General features: G+C 31.6%; 1 protein-coding gene across 3 annotated transcripts in view; it reads right to left on the reverse strand.

Moving 5' to 3' along the window:
• LOC132733237 (uncharacterized) overlaps positions 1-23265 on the reverse strand; it is a 40801-nt gene extending 17536 nt beyond the window's left edge. The window contains exons 1-3 of one of the 3 annotated variants that reach the window (XM_060719840.1): positions 23117-23265; positions 14334-15145; positions 4660-4816 (exon numbers count right to left, since the gene is read on the reverse strand). In XM_060719840.1, the coding sequence (XP_060575823.1) occupies positions 4660-4816; positions 14334-15145 (969 nt within the window). In that variant the 5' untranslated portion in view covers positions 23117-23265. Of the gene's footprint in view, positions 1-4659; positions 4817-14333; positions 15146-15757; positions 15917-16768; positions 17017-23116 lie in introns of those variants that run through there. The other 2 variants (XM_060719839.1, XM_060719838.1) reach the window with 2 other exon arrangements.
• Between the last annotated feature and the right edge of the window lie 548 nt (positions 23266-23813).

Consider the following 23813-nt stretch of genomic DNA (forward strand, 5'->3'; position numbering starts at 1 on the left):
GCAGGCTGGTCTGCATCCATGCTGGTCGCAAACCCACTATGTTGGTTTTGTCGTGATGCGGCTCACTTTTACTTTTCCATTATGCCTTTAGTCTCTCTTTAGTCCCGAACCTTTGGTTTCTTAAAAGTCAATGAGTCAATAATCCTTTGTCTTTAAACACCATGGTATCAGTTTACCTTTAAGATATCAACTTACCTGTAATCAATGCTTGAGATAACTTTCTGTCTGATGTGGCTTTGTGTGTAAATAGGAAATACTGAGACCATCCAGACACTACAACTTTAATGTTCAAACAATACTGTGTTTACTTTATTAATATGGTATGTACAAAGAACATTTTCATATCCAAGTAACAAGCATTGGAATAGTTTATCAGTCAAACATGACCGATCCTTTAAACAAAGTTGAAACTCAGTTCTTCTGACCATTTGATGAAAATAATTTAGACCTAACCACCAGTATTATTAGATCCAGGTGTGCTGGAAATCTGCTCACAGTCTGGCTGAACTGCAAGAGTGTCCAGGCTGCCCTGGCTCTTAGTCAAAATATATTGACGTGCCAAAGCTTGATTCTGACATATTTTCGTGCTGGGTCAGAATCTTGCTTTTTTTGTAGAGGCAAGATATTGCCCAGACACGAAAATAGCACAATATCTCGTCTCGCAGTACGATTAGTCGAACTACCCTGGCTCTATACTAGTAGCAATTTAAAAGGCGTTTCATTTTGGTTCAAGCAACTCAACACTGGTTATGTTAAGGGGTAAAGTCCTTGAAAAGTACATGTATATTACAATATAAGGGCTCTCAATACATAAATTACAAAAAAAATTATTATTTTTACTTAATTTTTTTACAAAACATTCCCCTACAAAAAAAATTAAAGGATTTTTTTTTTTACATTCCTGTATCTGCCAGGAGTACATGACCTTGAACAGTAACATTTTAAAGTTTGATTTTTGCAGAATATATATTTAATTACCAAAAACACAAGTATTGTTACTATTGTATGTAACTATGTGTACAAGCGAAAACAACATGAAAATTCCGCTCCTTCTACTTGTAGACTTCCAGCAAAACGGAGATAATTAAAGCTTTGAATATTGACCGAAAAGGGCTTTTATTATCAGATCGAATCAATGTTTTCGCAGTAGATTTCTTAATTTAATCATGTTATATGAACAGTAAATTGATACATCAAAGTCAATTTATTTTATACATCAATAAATCACAAGGGAAGCTTTGTTATACCAAATTATGTAACAGATCAAACAAATATAAACAGACACTAATGTAGCATTGTTACAGAGTTGTATATGCAGAACATTTTCTGATAGTTACACGTTTGTTTATTGTGTATATCATGAAAACTAATTTGAATTATTTTAACTGTATAATATATCAAAGAATTAATAAAGAATATTCATTCTATATTTACAAAGCACTTAAAAATATGTGTGACAATTACCACATTGGGTTTTTATATTCACCAGTAACATGTACCCTTGAAATTGAGTAGAAGGCAGTTACTTCTTAGCATGACTTTGGTATTTAAGCAGGTCAAAAATTGTGATTGGCTGTCAATAAAAACTGAAGACATATATAGATGTGTCATTTATTTCCATTTAAATGCCCAAATATTCATAATCATAGCATAATTGATAACAAAAGCAAGCCACTATTTTCCAATCATGCCACAAATTAAGCCTATAAATTTCCAGCAGCAAATGGCTGCTTAATATAACTTTTGCAATGTTTATTTTGAAATACCTTAAAATTAAGTATTAACATTTTCTATTTATATCCCTAGCCCGGGTAGATATGTTATTATGCCCTCTTACTGACCTTGTCTTCGTTTTAAGACATTTTTTTAAATCGCAAACTATGTCATTCATCAATTGAATGACCCCCTGAAACTTTTTTTTAAAATGTCTGGTAATACGAGAAGGTATTAATTTATATACTGTGTCCCAAAATTGTGGTTATAAATTATACTGTCTATTGCTTCTTTTTATTAGCACTTGTGTTTTTTGTTGTCAAACAAACATGTAAGATTATGAGGGGAAAAAACATTGCTTTATTTCCAGTTTTCCAAAAATTATATGATAAATCACTGCATCAGGTTTTAGCTCCTGAATTGGTAATTTGGTATCAAGTTTAAGTAAAGTCTCTTTTCAAACTTATTTCAGGGATGAAATAGTATACATCTTCTGATAATAGAACATTAATTATAAGAGTCTTTTTTCCTTATTTACTTTTAAAATGAGGTAATGATGTTTTTACCAAATAAAATGCCCTGCCTTCTGTCTATCATCCAGTTTTCAATTATGAGAAAATATATCATGTATTTTTCAGTCATCCAAGATCAAGGCCATTGTCACAGATACATTGCCAAATAGTATTGGGGGCTGGTAGATGGGAAAGCCACATCCTCTTCTTCATTGTTATTTATACGTTTATTCTACTTTTTTGGTATTTTTATATCGCCTCCTTCATTCTTATTTTTATATCCCGTCCTTCATTCTTATTTATACTGTGAATTCTACTATTTTGATAATTTTACATCATTGTTATTTATATGGTAAATTCTACTGTTTGATATTTTTACATCATTGTTATTTATACAGTAAATTTTTCTATTTTGGTATTTTTTACATCCCCTCCTTTGTTATTTATATGGTAAAATCCTACTTTTTTTGGTATTTTTCAAGGTTACAGTCTAAATATGTAAATGGAACACCAAGCAACGTAAGGTAAGTAAGTAAAACACAATACACTATCCCTATTAAACATCAATGGTGTTGTAATGAAATCTGATCATATGTATATATGTATGGAATATGTTATAATGTACTTTGAATATATAAATGAGCCGCATCACAACAAAACCAACGTAATGGGTTTGCGACCAGCATGGATTCAGACCAGCCTGCGCATCTACGCAGTCTGATCAGGATCCATGCTGTTCGCTATCAGTTTCTCTACTTGTAATAGGGTTGGTAAGCAAACAGCATGGATCCTGATCAGACTGCATGGATGCGCAGACTGGTCTGGATCCATGCTGGTCGAAAACGCATTACATTGGTTTTGTCGTGACGCGGCTCAAATATTGCACTCATATTTCAGAATTTACCATTTTTTTGGATTGTTTTCAAGGACAATATTTATTTTCTTACATAATGCTATATCAGCTTACTTAAAACGGTAATATTAGCATTGATACAAAATATGCTAATGCCTTTTTTACTGAATACAAAATGTAATTGCATACTTAGCAGAATAAAAAAAGTGACTTGCCCATATCATTAGCAGATTTACATTGTAATGTTTTTTATTAGTTTGTTTTGCTAATGGATTTTGGGAACTAGGTACAAAATTTAGCCATTTTATGTTGCTTGATGTCCTCTTAAATTTGCCTCAGAACAACAGTTACTGTTATTATCCCTCCTTTGCATCTAAAATTTCCATTACCAAAGGAAAGGGTTTTTTTATACGAGGCTCTTTTAGGTCTTGGTAGGGCAAAATTTCTAACATTCAGAGAATTAAAGCTAGAATAATGAACTAGAAATGTGTCCATAGGACACGGGTGCCCCCACCGCGCCACTGTTCTGTCAATCTTTTTACTAAGTCAAGGGAAATAAGTCTACAAATACTGGATAAATCCACAAGCGAAACCCCAGGTGCAAATCTAAAATATGCTGAGCAACCTGCCCATAAGGTTTAATGACTATGTCAAATCCTTTTTGAGAAACTTGCGACTTAAGTTGAAAATTGCAAAAAATTTCTAAGTGAAGGGCAATAACTCTAAAAATTCTAAATAAATTCAGACAAAAATACCTGGTACACAACTGCACATGCTGATCAATATTCCTGTAAAGTAACATGACTCTAGGTCTAATACTTTTGAGTTACGTGCGACACATGTTGAAAATTGCCAAATTTTACTAACTCAAGGGCATTAACTCTGAAAATACTAATAATATCCAGACGAAAATACCCAGGTGGACAACTACACATGCTGATCAACATTCCTGTAAAGTTTCATGACTCTAGGTCAAATACTTTTTGAGTTACATGCGACACAAGTTGAAAATTGCAAAATTTTACTAAGTCAAGGGCAATAACTCTGAAAATACTAAAAATATCCAGACGAAAATACCCAGGTGCACAACTACACATGCTGATGAACATTCCTGTAAAGTTTCATGACTCTAGGTCAAATACTTTTTGAGTTACGTGCGACACAAGTTGAAAATTGCAAAATTTTACTAACTCAAGGGCAATAACTCTGAAAATACTAAAAATATCCAGACGAAAATACCCAGGTGCACAACTAAACATGCTGATCAACACGCCTGTAAAGTTTCATGACTCTAGGTCAAGTACTTTTTAAGTTACGTGCGACACAAGTTGAAAATTGCAAAATTTTACTAACTCAAGGGCAATAACTCTGAAAATACTAAAAATATCCAGACGAAAATACCCAGGTGCACAACTACACATGCTGATGAACATTCCTGTAAAGTTTCATGACTCTAGGTCAAATACTTTTTGAGTTACGTGCGACACAAAAGTGAACGGACGGACGGAAGGACCGACAAGGGTAAATCTAAATGCCCGCCACTAACGTGGGGGCACAAAAATTAAAGAGAGACGATTTTACCTCTCTATCAACTGTTTTCACAACTGGGACTAAATAAGCTAAGAGTTGCCCGCTGTTGACTTGGCGCAACTCGATGCCAGTGGGAATTTCTGTTTCACTGCTCGCTGGACGTACTGACCGACATTCCAACACAGGGGATCGCTGGTAATTCACTAATCTGAAAATAAAAAGCATTAAAGATAAGAAATTAATATAAAGATTCTTATCATTCATAGAGAAATATCATTTATCAATTTTGTTGCATTTTAAGTCAAATCAATTCATTACATAAGACATTATCACCTTTTATGTAGACAAATCAATTTATAACATGTACATTTTAAGACAAATCAATTCATTACATGTAGCATTTTAAGACAAAAGTGATTTTTTCTGTTGTATCAAGACATTTTTGTTTAAGGCAATAGAACCAGAGGACCCTCTCCTGACAACCTCCCTCAGAACCTTATATCAGGCACAGGCAGGAGCTTGAATAGAACCACCATTTTTCCAAATTTAGCTCTATAACAATAGACCATACCTTTATCATTTGCTTTAAAAAAAAAACAACACCTAAAAATGTATAAAAATAATACACGAAATTTTGTTGAATACAGCAAATTATGTTGGTATAAGATTATGTCATAATATTATGTGGTGATGCAAATTAACTATTAATTAAGACAGGATGTTGTTTTTGAAATATGGCTGCCCCTGTCAGTGTACATAATATGTGTTTACTGTAGATACACTGTCTTCTAGAATGCATCATTCTCCATTTCCGTGTTCACAACATGCCATAGGAATGAGCCATAAAACTTTTTCCCTTGGTAAGCATAATACAAAAATAGTAACAAGTTTGATTAGCGCTTGACACTTTCGTTAAGCGATAATTACGTCTCCACCATTAATTAGCGTGTTTCCTGTCCAAACACTACTTAAATGTAAATATATAGCTAATTATTCACTATTTATAGCTACCTGACTGGTGAATGCACTAACTGTATCAATTTTTCCTGTCTAATTTCATCTCACACTCTGGTAAAATGTTATCAATCATTATGTGACAATATTAACTGGATTTTTCAACATTTTTACATTTACACTCGAGTCCACTAACATGAAAATTTCTCTCAACAGTTCCATTCCTATGTCACTCATATTTTAATTATTATAAGTTACAATATTGTAGCAATAGCCTTACAAAAATTGAAATTCTAACAAAGAACAAGACTTATTTTAATAAGCAAGCTATACATATGTATATGTACAAGTATGTGAAAGGCCATATTTTATTCATTCTAACCTCAGGTGCCCTTTTGTGCATTATATTTTAGGCAAGGTGCCTTAGTTGAACCATTGATGTTCGGTAACCTGGCTTGATAATTTCTTTACTATTTGAAAGAATTCCTGGTCCCTAGCAGGGATGCCCCATTGAACCTACAGCTGTGAGGGTGAAAGTGCTTTGTAGTTTACAACATAAGCCACTGACGCCCAATACGCCTTAAGGAGTACTTAATAATGTTGATAATTTAAAAATTGATTTAACATGGAGGAGATAACATATTTTATGTACAAACTTTTGTACATATATGTACCAACACCTTCACAATATGCTCTTGCTCCCAGTATTGTTCTAAATGACTTCAGTTTTAAGGCTGAGAATTGTTATCCATACTACTAAACAAAGAAAATATTTAACTAAATACATAAAAACAAATATATGTCAGAAATTTTACACTGGCATGTCATTGTATATAACTTAAAATTATCTTCTTTTTCAAGTTAACAAATTCCTGAACAAGAAATTAATTATCTTTTGCTTAATTACTGATGTAAGTTTCCTTGTAAATTGTCAAAAGATTTCAGGCAAACCTAGGTTAATTCAAAACTGCTGCATTTTGTCATATAAATATTGTCTTTACGGTAAATATTAATGTCAAGAAAATGCACCTATTATAATGCATGTTGACATTTTAAAGTTACATTAAAGATTTTCTCTTCCATTTTTTTTTCCATTTTCAGAGGCATAAAGCTTAATTACACATTTCTTCATTGCAGACAACTTGTTTTTCCTATAAAAAAATAATGTTAATATGCTTATAACTCAATAAATATGTATTTAAAAACATTTACCATAACTAGACTAAATTTGTGGAACAGACTTAAAAACTTTGTTTGAAAATGGAACTATCAATAGTTAAAGTGGTTTCAATATCAACAAAAAATGTGTCCATCTGACATTGCCAGCAAATCACATACCACTGTTTCAAACAGTGTACGGACGGACGGACAGTGTGACAGCAGACAGCAAGACAACATGACCAGGGCAGATCTATATGCCCTACCCACTTTTTTTTTCTTCTTCAGAGTTTTGAATACTCTCATGTTGTACAGTTTTACGCAGTTGTTGAAATTGTTCTTGAATCATTTTTCCAAATTAAAATATTACGTGAATGAATTAGCAAGAAATGCAAAGACAAAGCAATTTAGTCTAAGAAATTAATTTGTTTACAACTTATACCAGTAGACTTTTTATACTCTTTATAAACATAATGTTTGTATAGTTTGTTTAAATAAATCAAAACTAAATCAGGTACAAAGATGCAACAAATATGTGGAATTCCATGGAAAGAGTTTTTCTAAGTTTACTTTAAATGTTACTTTATTTGAATCATTTTAATGATATTTATAATTATGATGTCATTTATTAAAGAAAAAGACTTTCTTTTATGAACGCTACTTTTAGCGCATTATTACCAGTAGAAAATTGGTTTCGGCACATTTTTCAGCATATTGTACACTTTGTGATACTTGATCAAGTTAATGCCTTCTAACAAATGGCAAATATCTTCATTTTTTATTTATAATGTAAGAATTGTTATCAAACTTGACCGAAACTTTTTTTTTTAATTTAACTAGAAAAAACCTAAAATTAATATTATAAGATGAAATGCAGTGAGAAATATAATCAAAAGTTGTGGGCGGAAACACATACTTGCGGTTCAAGTGAGATCTTTAAATCTACACCCTTTCCGAAGGTTTTATGCATAACTGCCGCAAGTTGATATAATGAAAATAAGAAAATTTGTCAATGTTGCAATAAACTCCTGGATTTTAATACTTCAGATATTCAAATTTTACCTTGTCTGCATTTTCTATAAAAGGAAATTAATAAAAATCTTAACAGGAAAGAATAACCTGTCAAATTAAACATAATGATGTAAAAGTTCGCCTCACTGTGCTATACAACGGCTGTTAAACAATAGCAGGGCCACTGGGTCGAATGAGAGACTGTCGTAACTTAATTCATAAGAAGATCTATTGTGCAATTTTACCTGTCAAAAGTCATCATCATGTAAAAGGAAACATGTTTTAAGCCAAAAACGAACACACCATTAAATGTCTTGGTCTTTAATCATTGAATATGTGTACATTAAATATGTGTAATACCGTATATCTAATATTATATGTCTGTGACTTTTCTACTTACATAACAAGACTCTGATAAAAGGCATCTTCCCAATTGAAATTTTCTTTAAAATCATGCAGTTTTCCCAAAAATCTGAACTTTAACCTGCTTTTTTACTTCCCAGATTAGCAAATTTAGTGATAATTTTTTCCCAAAATCAAGAGGCTAAGGCCTCTTCCCAATTAAGTTGAGAAAAATCATTGTATGTTAATTCCTAATAAACTTTTGTATATTACTCTTAACAAAGCTATTAACAATTTTTTTCTATAAATTCACAAGCCTATTATTTTCATAATCCCAAATCATCTTACCCAAACCCCTCCCCCCTCCTCCCATGAAAAAGAAGATAAAAATATAAAGCCTTACCCCATGCAATCCCTCTCCCCCATCCCACAAAAAAAAATCTAAAAAAATAAAGAAACAAAATGGGTATAAATCATTACAACTTGTAGCCTGACCTGTGTTTAACACTTGATGTATGTTGTCATATTTAACCCGGAGTTTAATGGTGTTGGCTACAAAAGCTCTAAACTTGAAAAGGAAGTCATTTTATGACTTACGTCCATCATATATGATAAATATGATACTTTAAAGTATATCAATAGAAACAAGAGCTGTCGGTAGGACAGCAACGCTCGACTATTCTTAGTGCTTGATAGTAAAAAAAAATGCTTGATACAGTTACCTCCTCCTGTTTACAGGTTGGGGTCATGATGGTGAACAAGTGTGCAAAGTTTCAAAGCCATATGTCAATGGACTTTGAAAATATTTGAACTATTACAAAAACTTTAACGTAAATTCCAAGTCGAAAAAGGGGCATAATTCTGTCAAAATGCTTGATAGAGTTACCTCCTCCTGTCTACAGGTTGGGGTCATGATGGTGAACAAGTGTGCAAAGTTTCAAAGCCATATGTCAATGGACTTTGAAAATATTTGAACTATTACAAAAACTTTAACATAAATTCTAAGTCGAAAAAGGGGCATAATTCTGTCAAAATGCTTGATACAGTTACCTCCTCCTGTCTACAGGTTGGGGTCATGATGGTGAACAAGTGTGCAAAGTTTCAAAGCCATATGTCAATGGACTTTGAAAATATTTGAACTATTACAAAAACTTTAACATAAATTCTAAGTTGAAAAAGGGGCATAATTCTGTCAAAATGCTTGATAGAGTTACCTCCTCCTGTCTACAGGTTGGGGTCATGATGGTGAACAAGTGTGCAAAGTTTCAAAGCCATATGTCAATGGACTTTGAAAATATTTGAACTATTACAAAAACTTTAACATAAATTCTAAGTTGAAAAAGGGGCATAATTCTGTCAAAATGCTTGATAGAGTTACCTCCTCCTGTCTACAGGTTGGGGTCATGTTGGTGAACAAGTGTGCAAAGTTTCAAAGCCATATGTCAATGGACTTTGAAAATATTTAAACTATTACAAAAACTTTAACATAAGTGGTTACGCCGACGCCGGCCGACGCTCGGGTGACTACAATAGCTCTACTTATTCTTATCGAATAGTCGAGCTAAAAATGTATTTCAATAATATTTTCCTTTGATAATCATTTATTATTCTAAGAAGTTGCTAAATGAGTTTTCAAAAATTTTAAAGAACATTTAATTTGAGATATAAATGTTTTGTCCAAGTCACTGGACAAACCCTACCTGTAGATTCTAAAATTGCACCCAACATGTTTGACAAAACTTAATAAAATTTTCTCCTAAAAAATTCAATTTTTATGATTCAGAAAAAAAATAGCAAAACGGCAAACACATAGTTGAGTCTGATCCATTTTATTGGATCTATATGTACGAAATTACTGTCAATTGATGTGCTAAAAATTTCAAGTCTTTGAGTCTTGCTGGTACAAGTAATAATGAAAAAACAACTTTCAAGTGAAAATTTCTGAAATACATGCATTCCCATCTTCCTTGAGAAGTAACAAGCAATTTTATGCATTAAAGGCAATCAAGTGACCCTCAATTCTTCCAAGTGTCCCTCAAAATTTCATTCAGTGGGCCATTAATGTGTCCACCCCACCCCCTCATTACATGTACATATAAGTATTCCTAGGCATACACCATTTTAGTGGGTGGAATCATTCCATGAAACTAGCCAGAAAGAGGTAAGTCTGTGTCACTCGACCAAGATACCCCTATATAGTTAACTAAAATTACTAAATAGTAAATTAAATATCAGTTAATCAGAAACGGAAATGACACTGCCACATGTAGTTAACAGACCAATCTTGTCTCTTCAAATTACATCATCAACAGTTCAATTCACATCCCTTTAAGGCTTTAATGATTGAAATTACAATATTACAAGTACTTTATAATCTCAATTTCCATCTTCCCTAAAATGACGGTTTCTTTTGTCAGGTTTGACAATACAGTGTCTATATATTCATTGCCTGACTTAACAAAGGTGACCAAAAATTCGGATTTCCTAATCAATGAGAAGTCCTGTATCAGTGGTTTTATATGAAATACCTGCGGGATGAATCAGTAAAATAGGTGTCAGTACAGATCAAAATTAAACTAACCTCAGGTGCAAATGTTATTGTATACAATTGACAAACAAGAGGGCCATGATGGCCCAAAGTCGCTCACCTGTATATAGGCCCCTGGAGTGGGGCCAGTTTAAACCCCAGGGCTTTTATTTGAACAAACTTGGTTGTATATGTATGCATGTATATATATATATATATATGTATATATATGTATATATATATATATATATATATATATATATATATATATATATATATATATATATATATATACATAATATACATATTGTGTATATATATATATATATATATATATATATATATATATGTATATGTATATATATATATATATATATATATATATATATACACATTTATATATATATATATTTATTTATATATATATATATATATATATATATATATATATATATATATAAATATTAAATATATATAAATTTTGGCCCTAGGGCTTTTATTTGAACAAACTTTGTAGACACTCATTAGAACATGTTTCATGCTAAATATCTTAGCTCTAGCTCTTTGGGTTCTTTAAAAGAAGATTTTTTAAGTTTTAACTATATGTATATAGGGAAAATCAAAGACATCCTGGGGCGGGGCCAATTTTGACCCTGGGGCTTTTATTTGAACAAACTTGGTAGACGCTCACTAGAAGATGTTTCATGCTTTATATCTAAACACTAGCTATCTGGGTTTTTTCAAAGAAGATTTTTAAGTTTTTGCTATACACAGTCATATAAGGAAAAATCAATGACCCCGGGGCGGGGCCAATTTTGACCCTAGGGCTTTGATTTGAAACAAACTTTGTAGACACTCACTAGAAGATGTTTCATGCTTAATAGCTAAACTCCAGCTATTTGGGTTTTTTTAAAGAAGATTTTTTAAGTTTTTGCTATACACATATAAGGAAAATCAATGACCCCGGGGCGGAGCCAATTTTGACCCCAGGGCTTTTATTTGAACAAACTTGGTAGACACCCATGAGAACATGTTTCATGCTAAATATCTTAGCTCTAGCTCTTTGAGTTCTTTAAAAGAAGATTTTTAAGTTTTTACTATATGCATATAGGGAAAATCAATGACCCCCTGGGGCGGGGCCAATTTTGACCCTAGGGTTTTGATTTGAACAAACTTGGTAGGCACTCATTAGAAGATGTTTCATGCCAAATATCTAAGCTCTAGCTCTTACGGTTTTTTAGAAGAAGATTTTTTAAGTTTTTCTTATTGGTTGCCATGGCAACCAGAGTTTTTAATGGAATTTAAATTTTTGAACAACTTTGAAAGGGGTCCACCTAAGGATCATTTCTGTAAAGTTTGGTTGCAATTGGCCATGTAGTTTAGGAGGAGATGTTGTTTGAAAAGTTTGACGCCATTTTTTGAAGGACGCACGACGCACGACGCACGACGCACGACGCACGACGGACGCAGAGTGATGACAAAAGCTCACCTTTGAGCACTTCGTGCTCAGGTGAGCTAAAAATGGAGAAAGTTACACATTCAATCAACCACAAACTTGGAATACATATTTTCCCATGTTTACAAACTAAATATACTGTGAGAATCACGTTCAAGGTCATAAAAAAGCAAGGTCATAAAAAAGTGATGTAATTCTTGATAAACCCCAATTAAAACCTAAATCCAAAGGATAGGGCAGTACCTAGGATTAACCCTGAAAACATAATTTATGGGAAAAGTTTAATAAAAACCCTTTTAATCAAGTGTTTTCCCCCAAGTTTCCCTGTAAAAATTTAAAAACTTTTTGTGAAAAAAAAAAAATTTTTGTAGGGAAAAATTTTTAACTAAAAAACAAAGGTTTGATAAAAATTCATAAAATCCCCTAAACCACAGGGCGCAAACTTTCAAAATAAAACAAACTGTCATAGATAATGTGTCAAACTGCTTTTTCACTAGATATCTGTACAACCATTGTTTATATGAAATGAAACTCCTACAAGATCAGCATATTAACCAGTAGCTTAACTGTGATAATAATTTACAATAACTTAAATAATTTGAGCAGAAATAGTTTACAAGAGCTAGCTAGTCAAATTATATTGACATGCCAAAGCTAGATTCTGAGATATGTTTGTCCTGGGTCAGAATCTCGCTTCTAGAGGGGAGATATTGCTCATACACAAAAAAGCACAATATCTCATCACGTAGTACAATTAGTTGTACTAAAGAGCTAGCTGGCACAAATGGTCCAGTGGATCAAGACTGTCTGACTATAAATCCTGAGGCTGCAAGGTTGAAACCTCACTTCCTCCAACTAATAGTACTAGTAAAACTGCATAGAGGAGACTTTACAGGTTTTTTTTTGCCCATCTGTATGACCGATACTGCAGTCATCGAATTTAGCACTGGCCCAGTGGCTCATTGCCAGTGAAAATTAGTTCGGGCCAGTGTAAATTTTAAGAAAATTTAATTAAATATATAGAAGAATAAATTCAAAACTGGAATTTGGGCCAGTAAATTCAAAATCTTCAATTCAATGACTGATACTGGGTCATGTACTCCCCCCCACCCCCACACCTCCCAATTTCAAGGAAAAAATTCCCAATCTGAGGGTGGATCATATTCCCAAAATGATGAGAAACCCCTGCTTTATATGAAAGTACTGGGTATTGTGTGCCTAACAATCCTATCTACAACATAGAATCATATTTTATTCTTTTGCACAATCTTCCAAACCAAAAATAGAATGATTAGAACTATTCAGTTTTTTGCATTAAATGTTTTCCCCCCCTAATTGTTAAATATGAGTTAATATTATACAAGGACAAAAAAAGACCTACTTTATTATCCCTTGAAAAAATGTAAACACTACAAAATTTGACAGTATAATACATTAGAAATACAATGCTATCCAATTTCCTGTCTGTTTGAAAAAGACCAGGATTTGGACTACAATATGATAATGTAATTCAATTTATAACAATTATAGGGAAGTGGGTATTGAGTTTCTTGTACTTATTTATATGCTTCTTTTTTGGACTTCACATTTATGAACATGTGACTATTTGGCTGGGTCACATCTGTTTTTAATTATCGTATACCTTTTCTTTATAATTATGCAGAGCTGTATACAGTGAATTATAAATCATAAATGTCAAAAGTCCGATAACATAAAAAACTGGATTAGCTTAAAAGTGGTCCAAACAATCTGTTGCAATAGATTGCTTTGACCTGAATGCATCTATAATTAATTACTTAACTAGACTTATAAAGAACGATTAATTATCATAAATTTGAAACAATTTATCACAGGAAACTGTTCCATTAAAATGCAAATAATAGCAGTTGATAGGCTCTTGTATTTTCTACCATAATAATGACATGTATTTAATCATGCTTTCGTTTCAAATACAACTAAATGAAAGAATTCAGACCAAATGAAACTAAATTGGTTTGTTAAGGACAGGCATATGATTAAACCATGAAGTTCATATTAAGTTTTAAATGAAACCAAGTGTGTGAAGTTTCAACCCATTCCCCCAGTAGATTTAGAGACACACAAACTTGCATAAAAGTGTGACGGAAATGCTGCAGCCAGGTGGAGTACAGTAAAACACCTAGAAAAGCCAAGCTAAAAGCAAAATCACATGATAGATGCCATGTATGGATAAAATAACTTAATCGAATGGTATCTTATACATATTTACAAGTCACATTAAAAAGACTGCTGAAATACCTTTGGTTATTATAAACAAACATCTTCACTCTACCGTCCTCGTCTTTGTCTTTCGGAGGTAATTCTAGAAGGAGATCAAATGCAGACTTGAGGCTTCGGAAACGTTTATTTGAAGACTTGGGTCGTAACCACATCATTGGCGTTCCTTTGGATTCCTTTTTTAAGTCTAGTTTTAGTTTCATTGTCAATTTATGTCCCCTACCATTTATATCAAAGTTTAACTTGATATTTTGCGTAATTGGGACTCCGAGTTGGAGACCCAGCCCAACTCCATTGTCTCTCGCAAGCACAATACAATCTGCAGCCGTACCTGCTTGAGTGGTTATTGTGTCTTTACCAAATATTCCATGTTTCTTTGTTTTGTGAATAAATATACCTACATTAAGATTGACACGGTCTCCGGGTAGGTACGGGAAAGACACGACAGTTTTACTGCCGTCCACATTAACCCAAGTCCATTTGTTCCCATGCCGAACCAGCTGCTTTTCTAATCTCACAGTATGAGTTTGGAAATCTTCTTGGTGCGAAAATGATAGTTTTACGTCCAACATTTTCACTTTTTTGGTCAAGTCATTTCTGTATATTTCAAGCGATGACATATCGACCACGATGGCCTTTGACGCGGCTTGCCGAAAGACATCGTTGGAGACAGCTTCTGAGAATTCCTTAACTGATGGCGACTTTGGTATCGTGACTCGATCCTTAATTGGTTTATATCGCACAGATTGACGAACAGCCGCTGGCTTCAACTTGGCTGGTTTATACTCCTCCATTAGCTCAACAATTTTCGAATATTCATATAATTCTCGCATCTGAAATGAAATAAGCAGATAAATATAGAGAAAACTGACAGCAGATACAATCGTGAAAATGACAATGTAAAATAACAACTCTAGAACATCAAATAACAATGACATTGTGTACTTAAATAATGTTACACTCCCTTCATCACAAGCCCTCAACTAACTTCTGTAACATCTTCAAAATACTTCAATTTTAAATATTATCTTATAACATCCTTATGGACCCCAATATAAAACATATGATGGCCTTGAAATGAAATGTTTCTTGTACTATAATGAACCATTAACCTAAATGTTGTTTTAAATTATATAATAAATAATCATAAATTAAACATATAATTATATAATGTACCTTAAGACAGTCAAATCATTTTGAAACTATATCTATGTCATTATAAATATTATCTTTAAATACACTTATGGGTTTTTTTTCAACTTATATTTCTATTACCTAAACAATTTAGACAAACTTTTTTGATAAATGATCTCTCTTTAAAACAACAACAAAAACACTGCAGTTAAAAATAGTTTATAAGCATGACAATAAAAATACAAAAGTAAATTTAAACAAACTTAACAGGCAGGTATAGATATCTTTAACTAAAATATTAAAACACCTACAGGAAAATTTTGTCCCTCTTTCCTATCATAATCAATCCATTTCACCATGTTAAACTTTAATATGAAGACATTTTAAAACTGCGCTATCTATTTGCGTTTCCCATCATTAAACTACCCGTAATAACATACGTAAACATTATATTTAAATGGACGGAAATTTCGAAACTGATTTATTTAGAATTATCGACAGGTATACCGTTTATGTTTCCACATATAAAACTGACGTCATACTATATATCTATCAATAAACACTGACATATACATTGTTGTATCAAATTTCAAAATACAATTTTTTTTCTTTTCAAACGGAAAGACATCTAAAGTTTTTAAGCTTTACAGGTCGGTGAATGGTTCTAGAATACTAAATTATTGAATCAAATCTATGGCAAAATGAATAAATATGCAATCTTTATAACTTATATTATTTTCTTTAAAATATGCAATTTTATAACTATTATTTTTTAGATAAATTTTTGTCTGCTGACAGCAATTAAAAGTATTCTATGTGATCAGTGCAAACCAAGATCAGTGGAAGTTTGCTTCAAATGCTTTATCAGTACTGGTATGAATCATTTATTTATATATCAATATATAAATGCTTCTTATTTTTAACCACTTATCAAATAATTATGCTAATATATTATCTAAAAAATTCACCCAATGTGATCTTAAGCAACAAGACAATAGGTTTTAATTAATAAAATTATATAAAAAATTGTTTAATATATTGCATGATAATTAATTTCATTAACATTATATTGTACAGCATGTGCATTACCTATATTAAAAAATTTACCATTTAAATACCTTGATAAATTTGCCCTTTTTCATAAAATTTGGAGCAGTGAGTCATATATTAAGTCCAATGTTCCAAATTTCAGTTGCTGAAAATACCTAATGTCAAGCTGTATATGGATGTCCAAGAGCACTACCCAGAAATAAGTAAGAATGAAGTATACAAAGTTTAAAAAATCAAAATACTTTGAGAAAAAAAATCAAAAACCTCCCTACCTTTGTCATATACAGTGCAATTACTCCAAATGAAAATTTTCTTCCACAGAATACAAATCAATCTCCTAATTAGAATTCTCCTAATGCAATATTACACTTCAAGCACTGATTTTATGAAATGCAACTAAAATACTTTTTTCCATTTCCTCTTTGCAAAAAAGTATTTAGTTATTTTCATCACAAAATGTTACAATTTATAATCAGCATCATTAAGCTTTTCTTTAAATAAATCAATGTCCAATTTTTAATTTTCCTTAATGTTTAAAATTAATGAAGTTTCAAACAGTCGCACAATCCCTTGTACAATGCTCAACAATAAATTTCTTTAAAAATTAATAATAATTTGTCCAATCTACTCATGGCCGATCAACAACTCTCTTCACACTGGTACTGCACATACATGGTAAAATCCATCTGATCATGTGACCAGAATTCTACCGTCCAGTGCAGCGCGTTAAACTTAACCACTATCACCTGTAACAGAGATTATCTTGCTAACTTTAAGTATGTATAAAATTGTCACGCATCACCAGGTGCACTGACAGACAGCTTAAGTTACTGTCTTAACTGCCTTTAGTGGCTCTTTTCTTCAAAATTGATATTTAATCACAATATGTCTGTATGCTATCAGCTGTAACCATATATAAAGTTTCCGAAGATTGGAACAACATATGAAGCTAAGTCTTTGACTTAATGGGCAGTCTTACTCTAATAACCTTAACATTTAGTTGTTTACTTAACTCCACAGACAAATTGATCTCTAATGAATATATATTGATTAATCCTCCTGTCTAAACAAAGCTGTCCATCAAATATTATATATTATATAACTTATATAATGGTAACAACCATAAACTTCTACCAAATTGTACAGAAATAATCCATTCAACTTATTTCATTGTACATTGTAAACTGATTAATAAATGTTATAACACATGAATCTCCTATGACTAACTAAGTGGTCAGCTGTATGAATAAGTGGTCATCTACATGAATAAATGGCCAGCAGTGGTCATCTGAAACGAGATTTTATTGGACATGGTCAGACTTCAGTGGTTGTGTATTTAACGCTATATACCTATTAAAATTAAGACCAGCTTAAATTACAGTTATGACCTTTTCACCTATGGCCATAGGCTTAAATTACATCACAGAAGATCAATAGAGGAAAAGATCACCTGGTCTGTATTTTGGACACCTGTAATATTAAAAAAAAAAGAAAAAAAAGATAAAGATCTCGCAAAAAAAAATAGTGAAAACATAATATGATTTTGATTAATTTCTGAATAATAATCTATTATCATTGTTCATAATGTCTGTATTATAAAGGAAGTTTTCATTTCTATTTTTTTTGTTTATTTTTTTTCCTTTTTCTCCTGTATTTTATATAATTGAGCTTCTTTACTGCTACTTTATTTATCACTTATTGTCTTAAAAAATCTTCTTTTTGTCCTAGCTATAATCCTTAACTGTTTGTTTTCATAGAAAAGTCTTATTTACAAATGTATAATTCTGTTTAATATCTATTATCTACATAATTGCTCTAGTTCTTATGTTACTATGTATCTTTTTCTTGGAAATTATTTTAGTAAAGAGACTTCAACAAGGTTCCAAATAAGAAAAAAGTTATATTTTCACATCATCATTCATATCATGAAACTAATTAACTGAAAATTAATCAGAGCATGGTAATCTGGAACAGATATTTCTAAGGGATTATCTAAGCACATAATTATGCTATTTTCCATAATGGAACTGCTGTGCACAATCCCTAAGTCCCTAAATATCACACCAGGTCTGCATCCCAGAAAAATTAGAACACCAAGGTGATGGCAGTGTGATAACAACAAGCACTGCACATGTACGTATTACAGTAACACTACCAGTAGCATAGAAAAAGACTGATGACATTTGTTTTGAGCATACTGAAATTAAAACACCATCACTCTGCATTCTTATACTTAGAGCATAGGGGGATCCCTGTAAAAGACACCATAGGAAGGCCACCCCTGATTATGATTTTATTTAATTGATTTTTCATTCAATTAATATGATTTTGTTTCATCATGCAATGTATAAGACAATTTCTGTTCAGTTGTTCCTTCTTTGTCTATGTATACATGATAAAAATTATAAGATGAGTAATAGAATGTCTTTAAGTACACAGATACGAAACAAAAGAAATCTTCCAAATCCCATATACATGTATAACTAACTAATCAATATGCATGAATCATGGCTATTATCTAATATCATGATAAGAGCACAATAATTTCAGCATTTACCGTTTACATTCTAATGAACGCCCCTCTCCCTTTTGACATTGAGTTACGTTAATTAATGTCCCCATGTTGGAAAATGTAACATCCCTGTGAGCATTTATTACAGAACATTTCTTTAATCATAAAAACTATACCTTATGAAACCAAAATTGCCACTTGTAATGCACATAGCAAAAATTAGTTTTATAATTATTGACAGTACAGGAACATATAATTTGTCAAATAATTTTTTACAGAACATTCTACAAATAGTGAATATTTAAATTTCATACATTTGTTTATTTTTATCCAGTTTTCTAAATTTGATTTTATTAAAGCTTTCATCATTGAACATCTGAAGCCATTATATCAGTTTAAATAACTAACATAATTTATGTTATTTGTATCTGGAAATCTAAACCGTAACAAGGTTTTACATAAGGTATATCAATACATTTGTATAATACAGTCTTTCAATTGATGTTTGTACCTGGACATAAAAATATTATAAACTGCAACATAAAACTATATGTATTTCAAACGTGAAGTGATCTACATGTATGTTGTACTAAAGCATTTGACATCCCACACCCCTCTTCCATTTTTGATCTAATGAAACATTTTTACAGCACCCATACAGTTTGTCTTCTAAGATCAAAACCTTTAATGTTTTGCTATTAATTGTTATGTTTGTTTTTAAGGTCCCATGGTGATTGTACCTCTTTAGTGCTGGTGAAAGGAGTCTTAATAAAGGTGTCCCTTTGTAAATGCAGGCACCTCCTGTATTCTAGCTTTCTTACATGACAGAATCCAAAAATCCTGATGAGATAATATAAACCTGCTAACTTGGACGGCAGTGACCAACAGTTAAGTGATTTGAAGACAGTGACCTGATAATTGTAATAACCATGCAGTTTGAAGATTTGTTCAATTAATTTATTGCAATAGAAATAATCACAACATGACATTTCAAGAGAATGTTTGCTCCTCTTAGCATGGTTTGACAATACCCAGGTATCAAACTGTAAAACCCAACCCAGTTGGTTTCAGTGGGCTAACATGTATTTTACTGGCTGTAACCAATTTCAATTCTTCATTATTTTTAGTTAAAATGAAATGATTACGAAAGAATATAAGTCTACAGTGACCTATTAAAATGGTCACTGACCAAGGTTGAACCATTAAAAGTTCACATTGACCTTAATCCTTTGTAGAGTGCGATTGCCGTCCTCTTTGTTAAAATATAAATCGGCAAACACAGTTTAATATCAGGTTCGCAGTAATGTTATTTCACGTTTAATTTAACTTTTATTGTGCCCTATGGCTATTGGCCAATCTATTTTGCTCAACACTTACAGTGACCGAAGGCATCAGCGAAATTCAGATCAATAAGTGTCCAAACTGCGGTTGTGTACCGAGGCATTACAGATGACCTTGAATAAAACCAGCAGTAACTGAATCGATAATAAGCTAAAAATTTGTTATTTTAGACAAAGTCTTTGTAAGATAACTACGAAAAACTTAAGACTGCAGAATGAAGAACGCTGGCCTTAATCTCTAAGAGTTGACAAAAATCTAATATCATTACTATAATAACAATAATGTATCATGTATAACATGTCGTTAGCTATAAATTGTGTAATAATGAGGCCTTAATTGGCATTCAATTAAGTATGCCAAAATATTTTAATTCTTACATTGCATTTTTCCATAAATTGTAAAGAGAACCAGCTAGGCCTTTCAAAGTGAAACTTTGCTTGAAATTGTGAAGTTTTAGCTTGATTTTCCTTTAAATTGTAAAAAGAAATTAACATTTTCTTTTAATTCAATGGTAAAAATGAACATGTTTCAACTCTGGTACTAATACATCAACATGTTTTGAAACAAGTAAGCATTGCATAAGTAATATAATTATCATCAAGCTAAATTTAATTTACAACTATAATACCATAAATCGATGTTCAATTTAAACACGATGACTTTAATAGATATCAATTTACCTATGACGTTTATACAGTATTTATTTTAGTTTCATTGTGTAGGAAGCTATATAAGCTTATAGGAAATTATTTAAGTTTTTGTCTAGATTGAAAGACTGAAAAGTCCATTTAGGATATTTATATTAATTAGCAATATAATATTGCTTGACATAACTGCATAATCATACTCATAGATACTACAACAGTGGTAAATTCCTGAAAACAAAGCCCTGTCAAAAATGATTATCTTAAGTCAACTTTATTTATAAGCAAAATTAAATTAACAACATAATATGAACTATAAGCTAACTACATGTATATTACTTTTACATTTAACAGTATAAAGGGATATAATTGACTATATAACATCTTTTATAATTTTTGTTTATTATCTCCCTTGAATAAAAATTTATCTTGCATGCAGTCATCAAATTTAGCACTAGCCCCGTGGCCCATGGCCAGTGAAAAATAGTTCGGCCCCGTGAAAATTTTAAGAAAATTTAGTTAAATACGTATATAGTAGAATAAATTTAGAACTGGAATTCGGGCTAGTAAATTCGAAATCTTAAATTCATTGACTGTGCATGCTATTAAGTTTAACAATGACAACATTTTTATTTTTAAGAGAATTTGATGCAGGATGATTAGAAAAATGTTGCGTGCACATTGGATTTAGAAGCAACTCGTCCTGCAGGACGAGTGAATTTGAAAATATTTGTTGATGCCTGCATGAAGGTTAGATATAATTATACACAGTTCAAAATACATGAGACAATTTCTACTTCTGAGAATTGAAACAGGAAAATATTAATTTCTTGTATATCAGACATGTGTTTTTGTAAGTTTTACTTTTACCCATGCTGAAAATTTCATCTAGCATGGGGGTTCACATGCTCTAAAATGACATTATTTTACCATGTTTTATGAATGGACTGTGTTCTAAGGAAAACTTTGCTATGAATGAAGTTGTAAACTCATATGCTGTACTATTAGTAAATAGTAACAAAGAAAATGACATTAATTTCTGTGACTAATTAATCTATTGAGGTAAACCATTTATAATAAAGTAGAAAGTGTCGTTCCATTAATACCAGAAATCTAGTTTTTTCAAAAAATGTTAAACAAAAAAATTCTTAATTGGCACTTTTCTTAAACCTTTCTTCATGTATAACCAAACTGGAAGAGAATGGCTTTAAAATCATTTTCTGCATAATTGAGAGTAATCGTTTCACTCCTACTGTGTAATTTAAACACACCACAGACTGTCATAGGAATATACTTAATTCCATTGATTTTAGTATAATTATACATGTATTCATACATGTATTACAAAAATAAAACTATAAGTACAACAGTAGATGAAAATATATGAAATCACAAAGGAAGATATCATCAAATATATTTACTTATTCAATCAAACATTCCTTTCTTTCTAATAATACAGAGGTTAGGAAATATGATTTTCGCCATGACAATATAGGACACAGAAGTATTGTACAAATTCTACAAAGCAATGAATCATATGTCTGATCTATCATCCTTTTGGTGCTTATTAACTTTGAACATAGGTTTGAGCCTTTTTCGTTTCTTTGGACAAATTGTCCCAGGTTAATGTTTTTCAGGTCGGACATGCATTATTTGAAATGTTATTGAATGTGAGCTATTTTATTGAATGTGAGCTAACATTTTCCCATTTTCCAAACATATTATATATCATAATTATGTAACTTCTAAATAAATGTATTTCAACTTTCGCTTCAGAATTCCCAACTGATGCACATATAAACAGATAAATAGTTTTAAACTTTGAAATAAATTATGTACTTACACATGTTAATCATGACATATATGTACACACAAAGAAGCCCAGCCCTTTGCTACCTGCTTAAAGTATGATCTCCAGGAATGCATGTAGCCATAAAAAATAATATAAATATGATATCATGAATCACTCAAATAAAACACACCCTCATATAATTATTCTTTTTGCATAATTTTGAAAAAGAAAGGTAAACATTTTTATTGTACGTTACAGGTAAACACTTACAGGTGCTGCAAAACAGCGAAAAAGGAAACAAGTTATTGGTTAACTTTTATAATAAACTTACATCAATTCAAACCGGGTCATTTTGCTCCAGCTGATCTATTTCCAGTAAAAAAATGAATTTACTTTGAACTGACCGACTTCAGGTGTAAATTTTTTGACTGGTTCTATACATAATTTAAGTAGACGCTTTCATTTATTCGCTATTTTGATGAGCGTCTACCGACTGCGAACAATTCAATAAAACACCGTCTGCTTAATCATCTGTGACTCAGGGTCAAGGAGTGTATAGTAAACAAATTCCTGTTTATCCCTAATATAATCAAATAAAGTTTCCTTTTAAAAGGAAAGGCATGCACAGTTGTGCCTTCATCCCAACCCTTGAAAATTGTTTTTTTTTTTGGTTTCAATTTATTATCACAATTTTTTTGAATTACGGTATTTGTATCATAAAGCGTTTATTTAGTTTTTTTTTTTTTTTTTTTTTTTTTTTTGGAAAAACGAATATTTTTTGTCATTCTTTTCACCTTTTACTAACAATCCGACGTGCACTAAATTCCTGCCTTTAACACTCGTAAGAGGGGTTGGCAGTATCCAGATAGATATATAGGTAAAAAACAACTAACGAATTACTTAGAAACTGAAATGAGTTTGCAAGCCTACTGTACTGTACCAGAGATAGAAGAACTCTATGCATATGTTTGCTCCTTGGCCACCAAGGAATTGATTGATTGATTTTCTTTAGACCGGGCGGTCAAGGA

Source organism: Ruditapes philippinarum, unplaced genomic scaffold, assembly GCF_026571515.1.
Source record: "Ruditapes philippinarum isolate M1 unplaced genomic scaffold, ASM2657151v2 ctg2232_1_1_1_1, whole genome shotgun sequence".
Classification (NCBI taxonomy): Eukaryota; Metazoa; Mollusca; class Bivalvia; order Venerida; family Veneridae; genus Ruditapes; species Ruditapes philippinarum.